Source organism: Crocodylus porosus, unplaced genomic scaffold (genome assembly GCF_001723895.1).
Source record: "Crocodylus porosus isolate Cpor-Errol unplaced genomic scaffold, CroPor_comp1, whole genome shotgun sequence".
NCBI classification, from domain to species: Eukaryota; Metazoa; Chordata; order Crocodylia; family Crocodylidae; genus Crocodylus; species Crocodylus porosus.
In genome coordinates, this window is record NW_017728886.1 from 240,698,850 (window position 1) to 240,720,909 (window position 22,060).

The following is a 22,060-nucleotide window of genomic DNA, read 5'->3' on the forward strand; positions in this document are numbered from 1 at the left end:
CTTTGTACAGCAGTAAGCCATAAGTTGATTTTGAGGCCAAATCTTTACTATAAAGAAAGACTAAGGAATTCAAACACTGATCAAGACATTTCATTGGAAAGCATGCTCATTCTTTAATTTTGTCCATATCTGTATCTTGAAATAACCATACTAGTGTGAATATTTTCACAAAAAAAACTTAATACAGAGGGGCACTGTCCAGGTGTGTAACTGGTACAAACTTTTAACACATTCTGTTTTATTTTCTGTACTAATGCCTCAATTTAGCCATTAACAGTGTACATTTTTTTGGGTAAAATGGAAATTGAGGAAGAAGGTATAGCTATTCTCCTTTCAAATGAAAAGGAATATATTTCAAGAATGTAAACACAGTCCACTGAAAGAAGAGCACTGGAAGCAGCAAGTAAAACATGACAAGAATTTTCAGGAAAACACACTGTGAACTGCTCAAAAAAGCAAATTAAATATTGTGTAGTAAGAACAAATTTATAAGAGGAGCTTTACTTGTTACCTGCTGGATAACCTTAACTAAATCCTTCAGTACTTGTCTACGTTTTCGAACATCCTTGTTTGTTATGACTGCAGTAGTCAGGTACCGAAGAATATGTGGGCACATAGTCTGAATTGAATTTAGATACCTGAAGAAAATAAACCACATTTTTATCTTTAAAAAGTTACACCTAAATAGTTAACTTGAGAAGCATATTTCAGATGCAAGCAATAATCTCAGAGGATAACAATAAACAGTTGTCCAGAACTATAATACAGTACCAATTTCTATATATATGTATAAGTTAATTTTAAAGGCTTTTTTCCCTTAAATTACTAAGGTATACCAAAATCGTTTAATTATAAGTTGTTTTCACCAGAGGCTTGTTCAGATTGTTTTAGAACTATTAAAAAGTCTGAAAATCATACAATAAAGACTTCAGTTTCCCAGTGCAAATACCCAGTATAAAACCCATTGATTTAAAGTGTCAATCAGCTCTGTTATGGCTGTGGAGCAGATCACCACAGGTCTGAGTGCTCTGCCATTGTTTTAAGAAAACCTATTCTAAAAATAAAAATGGATATACAGAAACATGCACCTTGGGAGAAAACTCCCAGCCTCTTAGTTCTACCACTCTTTTCTACTCTTAACATGCCTTCACTAATTTGATTTTTCTGAACCCACTTTATTAGTTAACTTTGGGCAAAACAATCCTAATAAAAAACCTACAGATATTGAACTGGATAGCCAAGAACGCACATCTTAATTAAAATCCAATCACTTACAACATTTTTTCATAAGTTTCAATCAATTTGATGCAACAAACTGATCCTCCTACTTTCAAAGAGTTATGTGATTAAAGACATACATCATCAGTTGTAAATACTGAAAAAGAATGAAGAATTTTGTATTGAGTTTTTCTTCACTTCTGATAGGAAGGACCTGAACCAGTTTTGCCTGTAAACAACTAAAAGTTTCCATAGCTCCCCAAATGAGTTTAGCCTTGTGTGATTCGTTTGATTAACTAGATTCAACCAGCGCTCCAAGGAGACAGTGTAACATCATAAGCTTTCAGCTGCCCCCAGGCATTCCAGGCTGCGGCTGTCCTCTCTCCCCTGCTCTCTGCACCTTCACCAGACTGCGGCTGTTCCAGTCTGGGGAAGGCACGGGGAGCAGCAGCTGCTCCACTCTTCTCAGTTCCCAGGGGAATGGAACAGCATGGAAAGACTCCCCATGTCTTCCCCAGACTGTGGGCTAGGAAACAGGGGGGACAAAGTCTTTTCCTCTGCCTTGCTCCTGGACTCTGGGAGTGGAGCCTCCCAAGCCCATTTCACCAAATCAAGGGAAGGGGAGGGGAACCGCAGGGCAAAGCTTCCTGTACACTCTTCCACACATGGCCCCGATCGAGGAGCAGGCAGGGAGTGAGAAGCAGCTGCTCCTCTGCTCTGCTCCTGGTCATTGCTGGGGGGGGGCGGGAGGAGGAAAAGCACAGGACTGTTGGATACTGGGGGGGGCCTAGAGACCCCTGTAGCACTATGTGTAATTGTACAGGCATTATACATAGTAGTACAAAATGGAATAATCCCTCTTTGAAAGTACTACTACCATCTTTTTGCATACAACATGCTACTCTCCTCCCTCCTTCAGACCACCCCAAAGTTGGGGTGCAAATAAGTTTCTTCCTATGATAGAAGGGCTCTACTTTGACTCCTGTTCTACAGTGCAACAGCTGAGTTATTACTGATCAGGCAGGAGAGGGCGTCAATTGAGTCAACAAAACCAAACCTGGCATCAATCAGTGCTAGTAGCAACTAGACCTGTGCTAATAGGGAAGTACTTGATTTGGATTTGGATTCAACCAATTCAGAGGGCAGTGATTCAATTTGGATCACTGTCCCGAATCAATTCGACTGAACTGTCTTTGGAAGATTTGGTGCCAATTCAGAGATTCAGCCATAGAGTATAACGAGGAACCACTGAAATACCGTAACTGTCATTTTTTTGGCAGCTTTGGATGAAAACAGCAGTGATAGTAGTCCTTTCTGAGGGCGTGAAGCCTGCCAAGTTTTAAGGAAATAGGTGCAGGATTTTCTGGGAAACTGCACCTCAAACTGCTGAAAGCAAAACGTGTGTGTGTATATGTGTTAAGGCACAGCAGGATTAAAGCTGCAGGCATGGTAGCCCCTGCTCCAGCTATGAAGTCTGCTAAGTTTCAAGGAGATAGGTGTAGGGCTTTCTGAGAAAATGTACCTTAAGGTGCTGACAAGCAAAACTCATGATGTGTAATTGTGTGCATGTTAAGGCACAGTGGGATGAAACCAGCAGGGATGGTAGCCTATAACAGCAGGCATTCCTGGTGCTCAGGCAGAAACAGCTCACAAAATACAGAAAGGCTGCAGACAGAGGCTTATGTGCTGTTTCTACGTCCCTCCCGCAGAGCACTGTGATTGGAAGGGGTCTCAGGGAAAGATCTCACTGGTCAGCTATGGATGTCAGTCTGCCTCCCCCTGCCCCCCTCCTTCTCAGTTTCTGTTCCCTTGAAAGACTTCCTTCCAAATCTCCAAATCTTTTTTTGAATCAATTCAGAGGTTTTATTTGGTCTCCCGATTTGATTCAGATTTGGTAATTCGGCCTCTGAATCAGGCCAAATCTTCTCTAAATCGAATGGGCAACTGAAGCTTTGAACACCCCTAACAGCAACCTTGGTCAGCTTCACCAAGGAGCACGATGGCCAAGTACAGACATTACACTTTTACCAGTGTAAGTGATTGTAAGCTCTTCCATACCCGTAACAGAATACACCATCACACAAAACAGGTCTATACCCATAACAGAACCGAAGTTCAACACATAGACTGGTTTTAAAAAATGACAGAACCCAGTCTAAGATTTGAACCCACCCCTCCGTGAACAAAAGGCAAATGTGTGTTTGCTACAAATCTACACTATGCCACTTACAGAAAACCATGCAACTTGGATCTATTCTACCTTGGGCTTTCTGAATGTCTATACCGAGCCAATGACAATAAACACTACCATACCCACCTTTTAGGTACCCAGCTGCCAGAATGGAATTCACAACCCTGACTCAGGCACCTATGCTCCCTGCACAAGGCATAAGGACATTTGGACATCTAAAATAAAATTCTCAACAGAGCAGGAAAATACCTAAGTTAGGCAATAGGTCACAATGAAGAGAGCAGCATGCCCTAAACTTCACCTCTTTACTGGACTCAGGTGTGTACTTGCAATCCTAACTTAAGTGTGCATGCTTAAGATTCCTAGGCCCAATACCAGTCCTGGATTTAGATGCACATGTTATACTTTTGGGTAGCTCTATTTCTTATTATACTAGTAAAAGATTCATGGGACCAAGAGAAAACTGCAAGAGGAAACAAGACTCTAAGCCAGAGGACTGCGCAAGAGAAAACAGGACCAGGGCACTCATCTGGGAAAGGCCAATACTGGATTCTGGTACCTGATCCTAACACTGTTTTTATCCAATGACAGTGTAATGTAAAATGCATAAGCAGGAAGGGTGGAATATATCTCCATCTCAGTTTTATATATAGCTTTGTGGTTTAAAGCACTTCCCTGGGATATGGGAGATGTGGGGTTGAACACCCTCAGGCAGAGGAGTATGCACTTCAAGTACTGGACAATTACATTATACATTGACAGAGGTCACCACTTGCACTGCCTGTTTTGTTTGTTTTTAACAAACAAAAGCAGCTTTGTGTTGCACTGAAGTCATTCTCCATACTCCAAATATGCATACCATATCAGGTTCCTCAGGGTGATTAAGCATCAACATCTCCTTTCTAAAATTTTGGAAATGATACCATTCATATGCAAACACTGATGTTAAAACATCCACCCAAAGCCAAAGGAATGAACTTAATGTGTTAAATCCTCATGATGAAAACATTACAGTCTTGTTATTTTGTGTTTCAGAAGATGAAAATGTAGCTTATAAACAGATGTTCAGAAACTGGGGGTTTCCAAGACAGAAACTATTTATTATAAAAAGGCTTTTGATGTGGGGCTGTCATTTCTAAGCAGGATTTTAATTGCACTTTATCAGTCCTTGATAAGGTAGGAGAAAATTAAAGATTAAAAATGTTAATTAACCCCAGACAACATTGTTTTACCATTTAACATACTGAAAAGCTTTAAAATCCTCCTATAATCCAAAGTCCTTCATATAAATAGAGCTAATGCAAAAACCTTCCTAGAAAAAGTACAACCTCATGGAGCTACTGAAGATTAAAAATCCAATTGCACTGCTGACTCAGAAGAGTAATATCCCAAGAATTACGTTACAAATGTATTCTCTTTCATTAGCAACTGCACCTTGTCATTGTGACAACGTTTCCTTTTTAACTGCATCTTGATACTTGATCTACTATTTACTATGTTACATTTAAAATTTTTCAAGAGATGCAAAAAACAAACTATTACTATTTTAAATTCAGAGAGAAATCAGGTAACATAGTATGTGTATATGATGTAACCAATTTGAAGCACAGCGATTCTACATTTTATTCTGCAATGTAATTCTCATTAGCTTACTGTCATCTAATCACATGCAGCTTTCTAACTCAAAAGGTGAATATTCCCATCACCAGGAATTAGCTGAATGTGTCATTGTATCAAGTTAGACTTCACAAATGTGGAAGTTTTATACAATTCCTTATACTTCTCAACTCTATATTAATTTCTTTTTGAGGGTTGTACAATATGCTGTTTAGGAGTCCCAAGCCTTCTCTGACCTGAGTCCGATACCACGGAACATAAGGTTTTGTTGAGGCATACCTTTTCTCTTTTAGATGGTTTTGGCCATTTGTTGGTCTATTCCAGGGGTTGGCAATGTTTTCAGACAGAGTGCCAAAAATAACTGTAACCCTGACTTGTAAGATGTTGGTGTGCCAGGAGTGGACAGTGAGGGAGCCCAAGAGGCTTGATCCTTGTTGCAGCAGTGCAGCCCTGCCTGACCCCTTTCCTAAGGCCCGGGTGCCAAGCAAAATGCTTTCATGTGCTGTGCTCTGGCACGCATGCCAAGAGTTGCCTACCCAGGGCAAAGGTGTCATGTGGATTTCCAAAAAGCTATTTTTTCATGAATTATTTTATCCTATTCCCCACATACGCCATTAGCTGTACCCCCATACTATAGAATATGACTCAAGACTCAGCAGCAACACTCACTGCTGTCTGTTGTTTACAAAGTCTGCCCTGTGGCTTAGGGAACAGCTGGAAGGGAATTACATGCATCAGATGAATCTTCCCAAAATGCATCAACAGAAGCTATATGAAGAGGAGTCCTGTTAGTTTTGTATAACTGAATTCATGAGTGGGATCTTTCATCCAAGTTAAAAAAAAAAGTTCACAGAACTAAGCATACTTGATTAAATGCTTAAAAATGTACATAATAACATGTATATTAAAGACTACATTTCTTGTATGTCTACTTTAATAATATATATTGAAATTCAGGATTCTAAATCGTGTGCAACCAACCTCTGCATCAAAACAAAACATGGCCCTCAAGACCCTTAGGTTCTAAGAGCTATACACTGTTTTGAACTGAAAATATCTTCTGGGCTATCCTGAAACTGTTAAATTAGGGTGACTGACATTGGGGAAGGAGCTGAATGTAGGGCAGTACACCCTACAGGGGCTTAGAAAAGGAACTAAGAGCAGGTGCCATAAATTGCCTTCCCTGCTGGCAGTGTACTGCATCAAAAAGGAGGAATAACAGAAAGATTAGTTTGTGTTGCTCCACTGTCATGAAACCAGCTCTCTGGCTCAAAAAGATGGGTACCTACTAGCTTTAAGTAATCCTATACCCACGTCAGCTCAATACAAGCTTAATTCGTTATAAAACAAGTACAACTTACTGTGGTTGATAGAGAAAAAGTTCAATTATGTTGTCTCTGCCTTTGGGGTGGTTAAAGAACACAAACAAAGACCAATGGATGAGCCATGTCCTCTGCTGAAGAGACTGGAGTGGCGAGCTGACAGACTAAAAGGAAGAAATGAAAAAAGGGAATTTTTTAACTAGTGGGATAAGGTACAATGAAAATATTAAATATCCCTAGCTGTGAAGACCAGTATTCCCCTTTCTTTAGGGACAGTGAAGCTACTTAAGAGTGATGACTACAGAAAAAGCAAACAAAGCTCCATGTAGTGATTCAAACAGATAACTTGTAACACTTTCAGACAGAAAATGTTATTTTCACATCACAAGCATCCTTTAAAAATCATATGATTATTCAATCCTAATGGTGGAACAATACTATCCAAAATCCAGCTTTGCCCTTATGGAGGTTGAAGGCTGACTGTAGAAAATAGGACTGCAGAAGAAATGTTTAGGGTTTGGGGGCTTTTTAATTGAACTTTCTCTCCAATTCCCAACTATACTTTCAAAAGACAAGAGCATCATTTTAAAACAAGGGTGATTTTAAGCTAGTTGAAAACAATTCCAGTAAAAGTGGCATTGATTTCAGAATCTTTAATAACCCTTCCTTAGAATTCACTTATCCTTCTCCTTGTGGCTTAGACTTTGTGCTTGTCCCACACTTCTGAATTTCTTCATTCTCTCTTTTTAAGGGGTTTTTGGATTAGCCTTCTAAACCTCCTTTTGTTTCTCCCTTCTTCCAGAAAGCCACACACTTAAGTTAAGTTACCTTTCTTATAATGGATGGGGTTTGGATATGGCTTAGAGAAAGTTTTAATACTTCCTGGCAAATAATCGGCTAAAAAGCAATATCAGTCAAAGCAAAGTGTGATGTAGTGCATCGGAAGTGTTTTAAAAACTGGCAACACATTTCCCCTTCCCCCCTACTTAACTCTCCCACTTCTCTGTTTAATATAATCAAACTTTTACTCACATTATTATCTATAGTTTCTTTCAATCTTGTGAGATCTTCCATGGCTGCATCCCAATTTTGCATTAGAATTTCAGATGCCAGTTTTCCCCAGAGCGAACTCAAAGCATTTCTATCTGTGGCTGGAACCTGTATTAAATAAAGCAAAGCACAGCAAAACCAATTACAATAACCACAATAATTTAATATTTTTACTTAGTCACGTATTTTTACAAATTACTTGCTGGCAGCATTTGTATAACAGAACAGGCCATAACCTGGGTTGATCCTAGTTTTTCTAAATAAATAAAATGAACTTTTTTTTTTAATAATGAGTTTTTATTTTGTACAAAAGTCAGAAACCAGACTTTCAAGGACTGGAGGTGAAGAAAAAGACAAGGAAACTGGCAAGAGGTCAGTATTAATGAAGACTCTTTAGTAAACACTACAGTGGTACTGGGAAAGTTCACTGGACTTTTGAGTTCATAACATAGTAAACATTGTAAAATTGCCTAAAACTAAGGACTGGCAAAGCTACAAATTATATTAAAAAAAAGCCATCAGTAAAAACACAAAAAACAAACAAAAAACCCCACAATCTACTACTGAAAAAACCGAAATGTCTGATTCCTTTAGCATCAACTCTTTGATGCCATACATGGTATTTGTCCATTCTTAACAGGTAATACTTATAGAAAAGATCTGCAAAGATCACTAGTCACTGGAGTCATGTTCCACAAGTGAAAACATTCAGAAAGAGCCTCTCAAAGTAGTAATCTAAATTCTTTCAGATAACTACATGCGGCAAAGGAACATTTCCTACTAAATTAGGCAGGGTGCCCCAATTACATCCAAACTTCCTTAAAATCTTTTTTTTCCAGAGCAGTTCTCCAAGTCTGTTTCAAGTAAGGGTATTTCTGGGGTCAATCAGCTTTAGTTTATACAACAATGAACTACACTAGGTCATTCAGAGTGTCAAATTCTAATCTCAGATCATAGTTACAATGGTTCTTTCATAGCTTATGTTTCATTAACCATCACTTCAAAAATGAATCTTCTCCCACTAGAAGGGGAAACAAATCTTTCATCAAGCCATCTGAAAAACAGTGTTTTTATTAAAATAGATTCCAAAATGAATTTATAAGAGCTAAGTTGACATACTTTGTTACACAAGAAAGCTTGAGTTTTCATACAACCTAAGCTTTAACTTTATGAAGTTTAAACTAACTCTTATGAAACGCATAGCAGTTGATTTGACAGCAGCCCATGAAACATGAGTACCATCCAAAAAAAGATGTATTTGAAAATTATCATTTTTGTGTATATCTGATAGCTTAAGCAATATAAATAAAATTAAAATGAATAACAGCCCATCTCCTTCTCCTATCAAAAACTACTCCCAAACTGAAATACATTCCCCTAAGCTTTCAGTCTTATTTAGATGAATGATCGCATTGTAGTCGTGAACATCTATTTGCCTTGGATCCCATTCCATTTCTTATTATAGGCAATTGAAAGAATGTCCAATTGACTCATTCAACAGCACTGTCCAAAGGTTGATTAAAATTTTAAAATATTATTGCAGTGAAATACAAGTTAACAAAAAGAATCCAAATCCAGAAAACACAATTATTTGAACATATTTTGACAAAGCCTTTCCTATACTCAAGGAAAGCATGTAATGCTATTGAAACAACACATGTTCCAAATACCAATGAAAAAAGCTTTTTGCTGCTAAGGTTCATGTGCACTACTTTGGCTCAAATCCATGTCATTACAGTTGGCTCTTCATAGTAACCTGCTTTCAGCGATGGATATGCTAGAACAGTTTCAATATCTGGATTTTCCAGCAGTTACCTTAAGTTTCCATTTGTTTAGCAAAATGGCACATTCACTCACTGACCAACAACAATAAATTTACTGTGCTGAGACTCTAACAAGACATTAAATCTTCATTCTCAAAATTCACTCCCAGCATTAGCAAATGATATGAATAACCAACTCTTTTCATGTAGTTGTAATGATACCATGGCTCTAGTTCTACAATCCTCATTTAAGCTGTTTACATTTCCAAAGTAGATGACTTTTACTCTTCTAAATCCTTCGTAATATTCAAGGACAGACAGATAGAGTTCTGATAAGAAGCTGTAAGATCAGCATTAGCACTGATTACCTTTAATTTACCTGTATGCCATTCACCATTTTTTCTTTTTTGCACAGATCTAAAATTCCAATTCCTGTCAACTGCAATATTTTATATTATCTTTCTTTTTTATACTTATTGTAGAAACAGGAATACTTGATATAATTAAAGCAACAATACATTTACAAATTAAAAAACAACCTAACTTTTTCATGCTAATACTTTAGAACAGCAAAATTATAAATTAAAAACAGTTTACCCAAATGTAAAGGTCATAGTAAGATGCAAAGGACAGTCTGGGTTCTGATATTACTGGCACACAATAGGTTCTGAAGTATTTCTATTTTACTTTTCCTTTCTTGAAGTTAGTCATTTATTTATTTGTTGGTATCTATCCAAATCACACCAGAATTGCGCTGTGCAGTGGCTCCTTTAATTTTGCTCTTTTCAGCATGTGCCACCCCTCCTCTTTCACTGATTGACCAAGGGCTCCCAGGGGCCTTGCCACTCACTCCTGATTGGCCAGGAGGCAAAAAAAGCATTAAAAAACCCAATCAGCAGCAAGTGATGGGGAACTGGTGGTGCCCTTTGGTCAATCAGCAATGGGAGGCAAAACCGTGGCATATTTAAAACTGTGGTTTTTGCCTCCTTACCAATCAGGAGCAAGTGGCAGGGCCACCTGGGCCCTTCCACCAATCAGCAGCAGGGGAGGGAGAGAGGGGGACATGACAAAAAGAGCAAGATTAAAAGAGCTGCTTTGCAACACACTTCTGACATGATTTAGTTAGATCTCTATTTATACACACATCTCATACAGCAGAGTTCTTATAAACAGCAATACTCTACCCAATTTTAAAAAAAGGAACAGTTAGACAATATAAAATAACTGGCCTGTACAGGTCAGGCTACACACCGCTAGATTTTGTCATTATATGGCATCAATGAAGGGAAAATTAACTGCGACTAATTTTGAGATCCTTCGTTTATAGAACAATTTAATTTCCATACATCCAGGTGAACAGAAGTTTAGTAACTGCCATGAATAAACATTTTACAACAGTTTTCATGACAAACATTAATTGTCTAGTGATTTTTTTTGTATTTTCATATTGAATAATTCTTACATAGCTCAATTTTTTTAAAATAAAGATCCTATTTTTACAAATAAAGATTTATTATTGGTAAATACATACCCCAAATATCTGACAGAAAAAATGACTTACCAAAACCCGAAAAAAATAGAGATATTCTGCAGCTCCTGAATAGTTCCCACATTCATACTGGAACTTTGCATATCTGTAGAGTGTGTCTAGGTACTCCTGTCTAAACTGAAAAGAAAAATAAAGTACTCACTGCATAATGAAGTACTATGATAATTCACTACATTTCATAAGACTGTTATTTTTCAATAGGTGGTAAAGTGATGTTTAACAGCAGACAAAACAAATTGCCTGTGAAGAGTTTTTTAGAATTTTTGAATGATAGATTTTATGAGGGATCAATATAAAACGTGAGACAATTATTTCATTCTTTAATCATTCTCCTGAATATTAAACATTTATACTTAAAATATACTTTACTACAAATCTAAGCATATCCACAAGTTTTAGAATGCAATTAACATCAATCTATAGATTTCCATTCATTTTAGAAATCTATACTGAATTTAATCATATTTAAATAACTTAGTCAAAGTTAGCTGATGTGCAGTGCTTCTATAGTTTAACTAGATAGGCCAGAATACCAAATTGTCAATGCTGCAACTGTTAGATAGAATTTTTAGCTCATTACTTTTTATATATTTAAAAAGCTGTAGGAAAAATAAGAACTTACACCATGTTTGTCAGCTAGGTAGTCAAAGAGCATTCGACCATCCCTGTAATAATAATCATCATTGTAAAATCAAAACTACTGTTTTACAAATTAAACTGATCACCACTTAACATACAAGTATAACTACCAAGCACTATGGTACTGAACTAAGTTTAACTTCTTTATAACCACTATCAATTTTCTGTATTTTACTTTTTCCTAAACAATGTATTTCCTTGTCACTGCATGGAAGCCTGAACAGAGGCAACTGATTATATTAGAAAAATACAGCCAACTATTCACAAGTGAATAGAAGATATTTCCTAATCCTTCTTACCCGTAATATTAGTAATAAAGAGTTTCAAATGTTTTTAAAAGGTACAGCTAATGTAAAAAAACATTCCAAAACAAACATGCAAGTCATATAGCCCTTCCTACTAAGAGGGTAATGCTTACTACTTACTCAAGTAAATCTATATGAATTCAGTGGGAGATGCAAACAAACAGTAAATAGGGACTCAAAAGAAACTCCCAAAGTAGAAAGATCAAATTTATATTGAATGGAGAATTTTAGAAAGGTTACTTTAAGACATTAAAAAAAGCATTTGAAAGACAAATTGAAGAAGGTGTTTAATAACAATTGCATTAACATCCTTTGTTAAACATTCTTCTTATATCCTCAGATTAAGATGACCCAATATGGTCATAATTATTGTATGAGTGAATCTATCATATACTATTAAAAAAATACAAAATGCTTTCCCAGGAATTCACAAAAGCAGGAGTATAAAATAGGACTAGAGGTGAAAATATTCCATAACTACCTCTGCAATACTACTTCAGTCAGCAATTCTATTTGTCCCTTGCAGGTTTTATTGTTAACAAGTTTTGTTGTTAACCACTAATATGGTACAAAAACTGTTAAAACCTTTTCTGAAATGGAAGTGTAATAAGTCAGACCAGAATCTGCATAACCTAAAGAAAAAATATCACTGTGTCTATAGTTGCAGCCAGTGAATTAATATCTCCTTGCTGCTACTATACATGGACAGGACTTCTTCTCTTTCACTCCTTCCCTAAATCATAGAATGAAAAAGTTAAATTGTTGTCTTAAGAATAGCCAAACCTGTATCATAGACCTTTTTATGCTACGGACGTACAAAATCAGTTATTCTAGAACAATTGAGAAGGTTTCTGAAAAATTCTCCTTTCAAATGACCTGACAGCCATTCTTTATCTCAGCCCATAGACGAATTTTCAGAAAAAATAGTTGTTTTGGACTGTTTCCTTTGTAAGGTGTCAGATGGAATGGGGAATGTTACAATTTGCTTCCACAAGTGAACATCACCACACAATATTTCCATTTTCTGTAGTCCTTTGCATGTACTGGGCTCTTATTTTTGCAGAACAGAAAGATTAAAAAGAGATGCATGTGGGAGATGCAAGCAAAGAATAATAAGTTTTGCTTAAATGAAGAATTATGATACAGCTACCAAACCTATTTTAAATGTTTTTCAACACTTCATAGCGACAGCAATTCAGAAACAAAGAAAAGAATTGCACTCAGGCTTTCAGACTGCTAGAGAACTTGTGATCTCCACAGGAGTGAGACTGCTCCACAGAATTTCTAACCAGGGCAAGAAAAGGGCACACTGTGGGAGTTCAAAGTTTTGATGGCAGAACTAGTGTTTCTGGACTCTGTGAAACCCAGTAATTTTAGTTTTTAACCTAGAAGCTTCTGTTGCAAACCTGACAAAAGGTAACCTTTGCTCCTGTCCAGATACTTTGAAAACAAAAAAAAGTTTTAAAATAATATTAAATTTAGTATCTAAAAAGAGGCAGCAGTGAATTAGTTTTACTAATACATTAAATGTATCATATAATATATAATCACTTTTTAAATTACCGATTCTAAAAATATGTACTACCTTAACAATATACACTGTCATTACACAGGATAGACAATGCAAGTAAATTAAAACTCTTGTAAGTAACATTAAAAAAATTTTCTGACTACTGTTTAGCAATTTTGATGTTATATTACTGTCCACTTAAGCTTAAAACATCTAAAATTTGTTTGCCTCAATTAAGCCATGTTTTAAACCTTTAAAATGTATTTAGTGACAACAAAATGTAAGTTATTAAAATTAATTGTACAGGAGAGTACTAAAGAAAAAGTATGCTTAAGTATGCTTGACCTCTTACCTTCAGAATGCAAACAAGTTATATGCATGTTTTAGTCTGAATATCCACACACAGAAATAGGCTTGCCACACCTTCTAATATTGCTAATCCCCACAGCTCCTTGTGCTCATCATTCACATTTGAAAGAAATCAGTGTGCATCAAAGTACAACTACTATTCAGATAGGGCATCCTCCTTTGAACAATTCATACAGTTTCTTATTCAATAAATGAACAGACTTCATTTAGAAATCGTGTAAGCAAAGTGCAGTAAGTAGTATGTGGCAAGTTAATTTTCTTTTCAATTACCATACAAAACGGAGAGCTACTTTAATCGGTGTTCTACAATTCTAAACCTATCAGGCCCACATTCTGTGATTTATAATTTTCAATATAAAACCGGCAGGAATCCTGAAAATTAATAGTTCAGGGTGACAGCTACAACTCCAGTCATGCTGAGTATGTTCAGATCCCGTTAAAGGGTGAAGCAGCCACCAAATCCAATATCTTCAAGTGAAAAATGAAAAAGAATCAGAAGGTAAACAAATATCTGTGCTGAGGATGGGAAGCTGTGGGTTACCAAGCAGAGACCTACTACAGCAAATAACTTCAGCAAATATGTGCATGCACACACACAAAATTAAGGACTACTTTTTTTCAAAAAGATGCCAATTTATTTTAGTTTGAAAGAGATTTCTGTTAAACACTAAATGCTTCAGAAGAAAATGCAAAAAATCCCAGAGCAGGCATTCTCTCACAGAAGTAGAAAAGCATACAGTGGGAACCACCAGGTTAGTAAGACTAGGCTGGACTTTCCTGACGTGAATACATCATAAAAGGACCTTTACAGAATTAGCTCTCTAAGTGACATTCAAATTACCTAGGATACACAAGACTCCCTCCTTCAAAGGAAGTTTGAGAAGAGTCTACAGGCATTATAAAAACTATTAGAAACAGGATTCCCTTCAAGGTATCACAGATGTAGTGTGAAGCATCTTACAGAATCTCAATGCTCTCCCATCTCATGACACATTTATCAAAAATGTATACATCCAAGTAAAGAAGGAAGGAAAGATTTATTATGTACTATTACCAAGTGCTAACACTTACAGTACAGATTCAAAAGACAGCGGGTTTTTTTTATACAGTCTTGAAAAGTATAAGGTCCTTGATGAACTAGTGACAGCTCAAATTGGGACTCCTAGCCAGATATACCACAGGAAGCCTATCATAAGGTTTAGTGGCAAGCCACACAAAGTAGATTCAAACTCAACAGCAGATGTTTTAACTGAGAAATAGACATGCAAAGAATGCACAAGACCACAGGCCAAAGCAATGCCCCTGTCCACAGTGCCAGTCAGCACAAGTATCTCCAATTTTTTTTTTAAAAAGGACAAGCTGAAGTAAGAACATTTTAATGTAAATTTCCAGAAAAACCTCTGCAGGTTTTTTAGTTTACATGTTTTTCATTTATTTTTTAACTGATGTGGCAGCTGTAGAGAACTCCTTTACTCAGCAAAACAGGAACTAAGCAGCACAGCATAAACTCTTCTGCTGGGGCTTTCTGAAAAAGCAAGCGAGTGATAGCACACAACTACAGATATTTCTGCTAGCTGGATTGCAACAGATTCAACAATGTTCTTGCAAACGAATCTGTGCAGAAGGATGATTGTCTATATTGTGTGCTACAGCAAGGATTCTACTTCAGGAGCAAGGTTTTAAAAATTTAGTTCATATTTCCTTTCTGTTTTTTACTGGGGGTGTCTTTTTGAAGAGAGCAGATGTTAAACCATGTTCATTTTGTGGGGGACATCATTCTGGCAACTCTAAAGTTAGTGATAGTATTTTGTATCTGAGGCATTTAACGGCTCAAAATATTTCAAGATGCCAAGACCTATTAGTCAGCCATAAAAGTTATTTCACCATTCTGTCCCATCCATACCAATAACACTGCAAATAGAAGTTACTTTATTGCGATGATGTACTGCATTAAAAAAAAGGGACTGGAGGGATCCAGGCACTGACATTTCCTGATGCCCAATAATAAAACCTATTATATGGTTGGTTAATGTTGTAAATACTCATGCTGCTGATGCTTCTAAATGACTAGAGTAGCTATTTCAAACACCTATTTAGGGAACTGTGGGTAGCTTCCATCTGCAGGATCGTACCATATGAAAAGAAGTGGGAAACTTCCTGGGCTTTATGGAATGACTTCAAGGACCTTGCACCTAATTCTACCGCTTTTACCAGAACAACATATGAAAAAATATTGTGACACATCTTTTACTAAAGTTACTTTTAAAGGTGCACCGATGCATCAGTCCGATATCAGATCGATACAAACCTCAAGAAAACTGGCTGTATCGGATATCAACCTGATGGGGCTGATAATTTGACTGATAAATATCCAGGTTGCATGCAACTGCAACACAGCACTCAAGCAGCAAGGAGCAGAGCTGGCAGTGTGGAGAGTTGCCTCTAGTTGGTCAGTCCATTGTGTTGGAAAGGGAGGGGGGGAGGAAAGGGGGATGAGGGAGGGGGGGCAGATCAACACCTCCTGAGGTGAGGGAGGGGGCAGGGGAAGGGGGACAGAGCCGCGGCTTGTGGTGGGAGAGACAGCTCCCACTGCTGCTTGCAACCCAAGAGGGCATGAGGGGGGTGCACCCCCACCCCTGGCACTGTATAGGGTGGGCTGCAGCCAGGGCTGCAAGGGACTCTTATTGGTAGGGGCTGGACTCAAAGTGGGTGCAGGCGGTGCTGGGGCATTGCTGCATCCACACCGAATTCACCACCGCTCTGGGAAGAGCCAGGGCTGCTCCAGGTGGCTGGGGATGACTGTCCTGGGAGCGGATTGGTGGCAAAATTTGGGGTGGATCCTGCATCCTCCCAGCACTGCTCATGCCCACTCCTAACCCAGCCCCTGCTGAGACGAGCTCTGCGCAGGCCTGGATGCAGCCCGTCCCACGCAGATCTGGGGAGCACACGCCCCACATGCCCTCCTGGGGTGCAAGCCACCTCCACCCCCCCACCATGAGCCACAGCTCTGCCCCCTGCCCTTCCACCACACCCAACTTACCAGCTAGAGGCAGCTGCATCAGAAATTGCATCGGTATTGCCTGATATGCCTCCATAAATATCAGCTATCAGTATTGGCCTCAAAAATCTCTATCAGTGTACCAATAGAGTGCATTTACCTTTAACTTTTACTTCACTTTCGCAGTTAACTTCTTAAAACACAGGCTCTTCCTCATTAAAGATGGAAGAATGAAGGGACAGTGATAATGGTAAGGAGAACAACATGAGGTGAAGGTCTAAGAAACCAAAACCTAAATATCAGTATTCTGTACCAACAAAAGACAAAAAGATTCAGACTTTCACTGAAAATATGGATTATAAAATCTCCTTACATTAGCCCAATAATGAATTCATGAACATTGATTTCTACAGTGCTTAAGAGGAGGCAGGGGGGAGCGGGAAATAATTACCTAGTGGACTGCATTTGTCTTGTAGTTTCTGGATCTTCAAACATCTTGACAATAGGTTCAGTTTCTAACTGAAGCTGTTTCAGCTGTGCAACAACAGTTGTTCTCTTTTCACGCAAAGCTGGACAAATGAAGAGAGAGTTTAATGTAATGTTAAAAACTAACACTGGAGTAAACAAGCTATAGTTATTTAATGTAATTAAATGCTGCGTACAGTAGCACGCTTGTTTACTCAGTTAAGACGCATGAACTGACATTTTAAAACCGATTTGCTTATTAAAAAAAAGTCACTGTAACCATTGGTTCTTTTCTTGGAGAAACACTGCTACCTTACTTCCCAGTGGTCTATGATTACAGACTGGAAGAGTTTTATAACATAGTTGTAGACAACTTAAGAAATGTAATCTCTCACAAAAGAAAACAAAAGGGAGGGTTTGGACAGGTACATTCATTCCCCAAAGTTGCAAATGTAAAAAGCAGTACAAGAAACAGAAGAGATATTAAAGGGGACTGGAATAGTTACAAGTTAAAACTGAAACTGTAGGGTAAAAAAATCTGAAGTAGATTTTTATTTTTCCTCAGAAGAATGTGAAATCCAGTAGCACACTTATCATATACTCTCGCATACAACATGCCCCCAATTAAGACCCGTACCTTGTTTTTGAAAGGCAGAAAGAAGCAGGTCAGGGAAAGAGATTTTTCCTTGAAAACTAAGTAAATCTGTTTCCCTGGTACTTTCCCAAAGAAAACACAAGCAGCTGCAGTAGAGGAGGGCATCAAAACATCCTAGTTGCTCTGTTAGTCTCTTAGCTGAAGGGCTGTTGCTTGAGCCAAACTACTCAACCCACTTAAGCCGAGGTGGGTGGGCAGCCACCTATATCTTCCAGATCAACTGAAAGCCTGGTCCAAGCCTCTACCTCAGCACCTGGTGCTGGGCTCCACTTTAGAAATGAAGCATGGCCAAGTCAGAGAAGCTTCTAAAGCTCAAGCCTCTGCCAGGACTGATGTCCTAATGTCTGCAGCCAGCAGTTAGACTACCCCACATGTCCACAGAGCTGCCCTCTGTACATAAGGGTAGCATTACTTTTCTTTTCCTCAGATGTCCATTCTGCAGAAACTGCTATTACTGTATTTTCTCACTTGAAACATGAACCTCCACCTTCAGCAACTGAGTTTTTTAAAGGTGTGTGTTGTATATGAGAAAATACTGTATTCAAAGGACTAGATGAAAAGACAAAACCAGAAACTTACAGAAAATATATCCAGAAAGAATCCAAAGCTGGATCAATTACACCTAAAACATTACAAACAGAATTGTCTGGTCTTCTAGAAACTCCTCTGTTGGGAGTTTTCACAACCTCCTTGCATAAAACTACTCTAAAATTACCTATGCTTACACATGGAAAGATTTTCCTAACAACTAACCAAATTCCCCCTTTGGTGAAACTTAAGGCAATTTCAACTTTTCCTCTCTGAATTATACATGGGAACAATTTATTCACTGCTTCTTATTCTCCTTCATTTTCCCTTATAAATCCTGCTTTTTAAACTTCTCACCGATTTGTCCACATCTTTATTGAAGTGTGATACTCAAAACTGGACACAGTATTCTGAGCTGAGGCCTTCCCAGTTTTAAGGAGAAGGGAATGATTACTTTGCACCTGACCTGACAGTGCCATTGATATAGAGAATGGAATTTACCTTTCTTTGCAACACTATAAAACATTTACTTCTGTTCAGTCCATGATCTATGATAAATCCCTAAATCCTTTCCTGCAGAACTGCCATCCAGTCACTACCTATTTTGTAGTTGTGCAGTTCATTATTCCTACTTAAATGCAGTAATGTTGTACTCATTGAACTGCCTACTATTTATTTCAGATTACTGTATTCCAAGACGAGTCTCTCCCCCTGTTTAACAAGGGGAAGGAAAGTTCCTCATCTTAGAATCAAGTACAAGGGTAGTAGGAGGGCAAACAAAAATTAAAATATAGCTTATTTTTGTGACAATTGAAGAAAAAAGGTAAAGTTGGCCTTACTCTGTTATTAGCTTCCCTTTTCCACTGAGTATTAAACCAACTCCCCTTCCTTGGTGTTTCCCTCACTACCATTATCCTAATTATTGCTATTTAGATTTATATCCTACTCTATCCAGATACAGAATATTTTCTTATTACACCTCTAGCATTTTATTTCTCGGGCTTTCTGACTTTGACACTGCATGCTCATGCTTTGCTTTGTAATCTAACCAAATTCTTACTTTTGGTAGGATCAGTTTTAGAGCTTTGGAAGATTTTGCCTCACTGGTCTCCTAGTATACTTTTCTGTTTTTCTCCCAGCATGAAAAAATGATATTTATAAGCAGCCTAATATGCAGGAATCACTATTCTATAACAAGAAAGAAAGATTAGTGTTAATACCACAGCTTTGTAGAAAAGACAAAAAACTGTTTTACTTTACACAGGACCAAACTGTACACCAAGTGCTACCATGTGCAACAGAACAGTGGTTCTCAACCTTTTTTGTACCAGGACCCACTTGTAAATATTAATGGCCAGTCCCAGCCCAGTTCCCCTACCCTCACTCCCGACCTGCTGCCCCCTGCCCCAGCCCCACAGTGTGTAGGGGAGTTGGGGGGGGGGAGGCGGCACCGGGGCAAGCAGCCCCTTGCAGGCTGGAACTCTTGACAGCCTGCAAGGGAAAAGCCATGGTTTCCCATGTTTTTCTCCTTTAAAGGAGAATTTATTTTTAAAATTTACTGATCCCTTTTTAAAGTTTGTTTGCAACCCTTTCACATATTCCTGTGATCTAATTTTGGGTCATGACCCACAGGTTGAGAAATGCTGCAACAGAACAAGCATTTAAAACAGGAGCTTGAGTACCAGTGCTGTAGAAGAGAGAATGGCCAAAGTTTAAGTGATTTGAGTGTAAGGCTTTATAAAAATCAGATAACCATTGACCAGCCACACAGAGGGATGCCAATAAGGATATTCAGGAAATAAAGAAGGACTGAGTACTAAGCCACTCAACCACAGTACAGCATCTCATACAATCATTTTCAAGTGAACAGTCACACCACAAATTCAAAGATAAAGTCTAGTGGACAAAGACAGTAAGAGCCACTCAACCCCAGCCTAAACCTGAGAATCACTTGCCTGATAGGAGACACTCCAGTAAGGATGGGTTATTACCACCTTCAGGTGAATCTTGCATTTACAAAAATAAAAAGAAACCATTCCGTTAACTTACGGACTGTATGAAAATGTTTGTTCTGTGATTCATGTTGCTGAACCAATGCAAGTCAATGGTGGAGAAGATAATATCACTACTAAAGCTGGGCAAACATTTAAATAGTATCAAAAAATTCACTAGATCAGGCTATAACATTTCTTAAGAATCCCAACAGTTATTCATTTGATAAATGAAGCAACATCCATATACAAATCTTTACTGTAAATTATGATACATGACTGTGATTTACAAATATGATGACTCTCTCTGATAAAAACTGCATATATAAGAAGAATTAAGTAGATAAAAGAAAAGCACTTCACTCAGAACACATTTGGTCTTTTTCACAGACAAGGAAATGACTATTCCTGAACTCTGGATTCATTTACAGTTAAGCTTATTAAGGGCTGATTTAAATGAATACTTTTGTTCACAAAATTATTTCTGAAAATAGAGCTCAAGCATATTACCAAATAGACATCTCAACTATGTTAACAACAAATTATACGTTTTAGAAAAGGATATAGCTTTTGGGATGTATGAAATTGGTCTAGATTCTGTATGGAATGCAAAGAAGGATTTCTCAGTGTTCAACTTCATTCTTCAAGATACAAACTTTAAAAACTTTAATGAATTTTGCCTTGGCAAGACAAAATTCTTTATATTTAACAAAAAAATTATCATCTGACTAGTAATCTCCAGATCATTTAAAACTGTCTGGTATAGACTGAAGAAAAGTATAGAGGAGGTTGTCAAGTCAAGCATTCAAGTTAAGAACAGCTAGAATTACAGTTTCCCATGCGTCCTTAATTTTCCCAACCTTACACATTTGTATAGTCTTGCCCAACATCACATAAAAAAAATCCGGGGCAGCGCCAGAAATAGAAAAAAGTGCACTGGTTGCCATTCTTACACACAAGAGCACTTTTTCTTTCCATTACCCTATTTGCTGCCCAGCTTGACCACTAAATGAAACATGTCGTGTAAACCAAGCTGAATGCTATCTTGTAAAAACAAAATTATGTCACCTAACTTTTGAGCTGGACTTTACAATTTTAATGATCCCTCAATAGCTTTTGTAAGTAATTCAGATTGATATACCTTTGCACTAGATATTTATAAATACAGCTGATTTTGTTTATAACTACAATTTTTTCAACAGTAAATTCAAACATGCAGGCTGGCAGGACCATATAATCCCATTTTTTGCAGAACACTAATACAGACTAAATGCACACTATGTCAAGGTGTCAACCATTCAAACCCTAGGAACTTCAGCCTCCCTTGGTTGTTCAAGGAGGTAGGAAGGGACAACATGCCTTGTTTATGCAGAGGCAACTGAAATCCCTTCCCTGTCAAGCAGTGTTTTGAGTAGCAGCAATGCCAACATCACAGTGCAATAAACATCAACGTTCAAGTTCTTTTTATCATCTCTTTCCTTGGCTGTTCACAGGTCAGAAGTTTTGAACTGCAATCCTCTCATAGTTTCAGAGTTGGAAGGGACCTGAGCAGATCATCTAGTCCGACCCCCTGCCATGGCAGGAAAGAGTACTTGGGTCAAATGACCCCAGCAAGGTGTTCATCTAGCCTCCTCTTAAACACCCCCAGGGTAGGAGTCAACACCACTTCTCTTGGAAGTTGGTTCCATACCCTAGCCATCCTGACAGTGAAGTAGGGCCTCCTGATGTCTAGCCTGAATCTACCCTCTGCCAGATTGTGACCATTATTTCTAGTCACTCCTAGTAATGCTTGGGGGAACAGGGATTCCGCCAATGCCTGCTGGTCCCCTCTGACTAGTTTGTAACAGGCCACTAGATCCCCCCTCAGCCTTCTCTTGTGGAGGCTGAACA

General features: G+C 38.0%; 1 protein-coding gene across 1 annotated transcript in view; it reads right to left on the minus strand.

Annotated features, from left to right (window-relative positions):
* The window catches only part of EIF3E (eukaryotic translation initiation factor 3 subunit E), a 51,263-nt gene that overhangs the window by 19,275 nt on the left and 9,928 nt on the right, over nucleotides 1-22,060 (minus strand). The window contains exons 3-8 of the mRNA XM_019551881.1: nucleotides 16,983-17,100; nucleotides 11,333-11,375; nucleotides 10,723-10,827; nucleotides 7,381-7,506; nucleotides 6,388-6,512; nucleotides 512-638 (exon numbers count right to left, since the gene is read on the minus strand). Of these exons, the coding sequence (XP_019407426.1) occupies nucleotides 512-638; nucleotides 6,388-6,512; nucleotides 7,381-7,506; nucleotides 10,723-10,827; nucleotides 11,333-11,375; nucleotides 16,983-17,100 (644 nt within the window). The remainder of the gene's footprint in view (nucleotides 1-511; nucleotides 639-6,387; nucleotides 6,513-7,380; nucleotides 7,507-10,722; nucleotides 10,828-11,332; nucleotides 11,376-16,982; nucleotides 17,101-22,060) is intronic.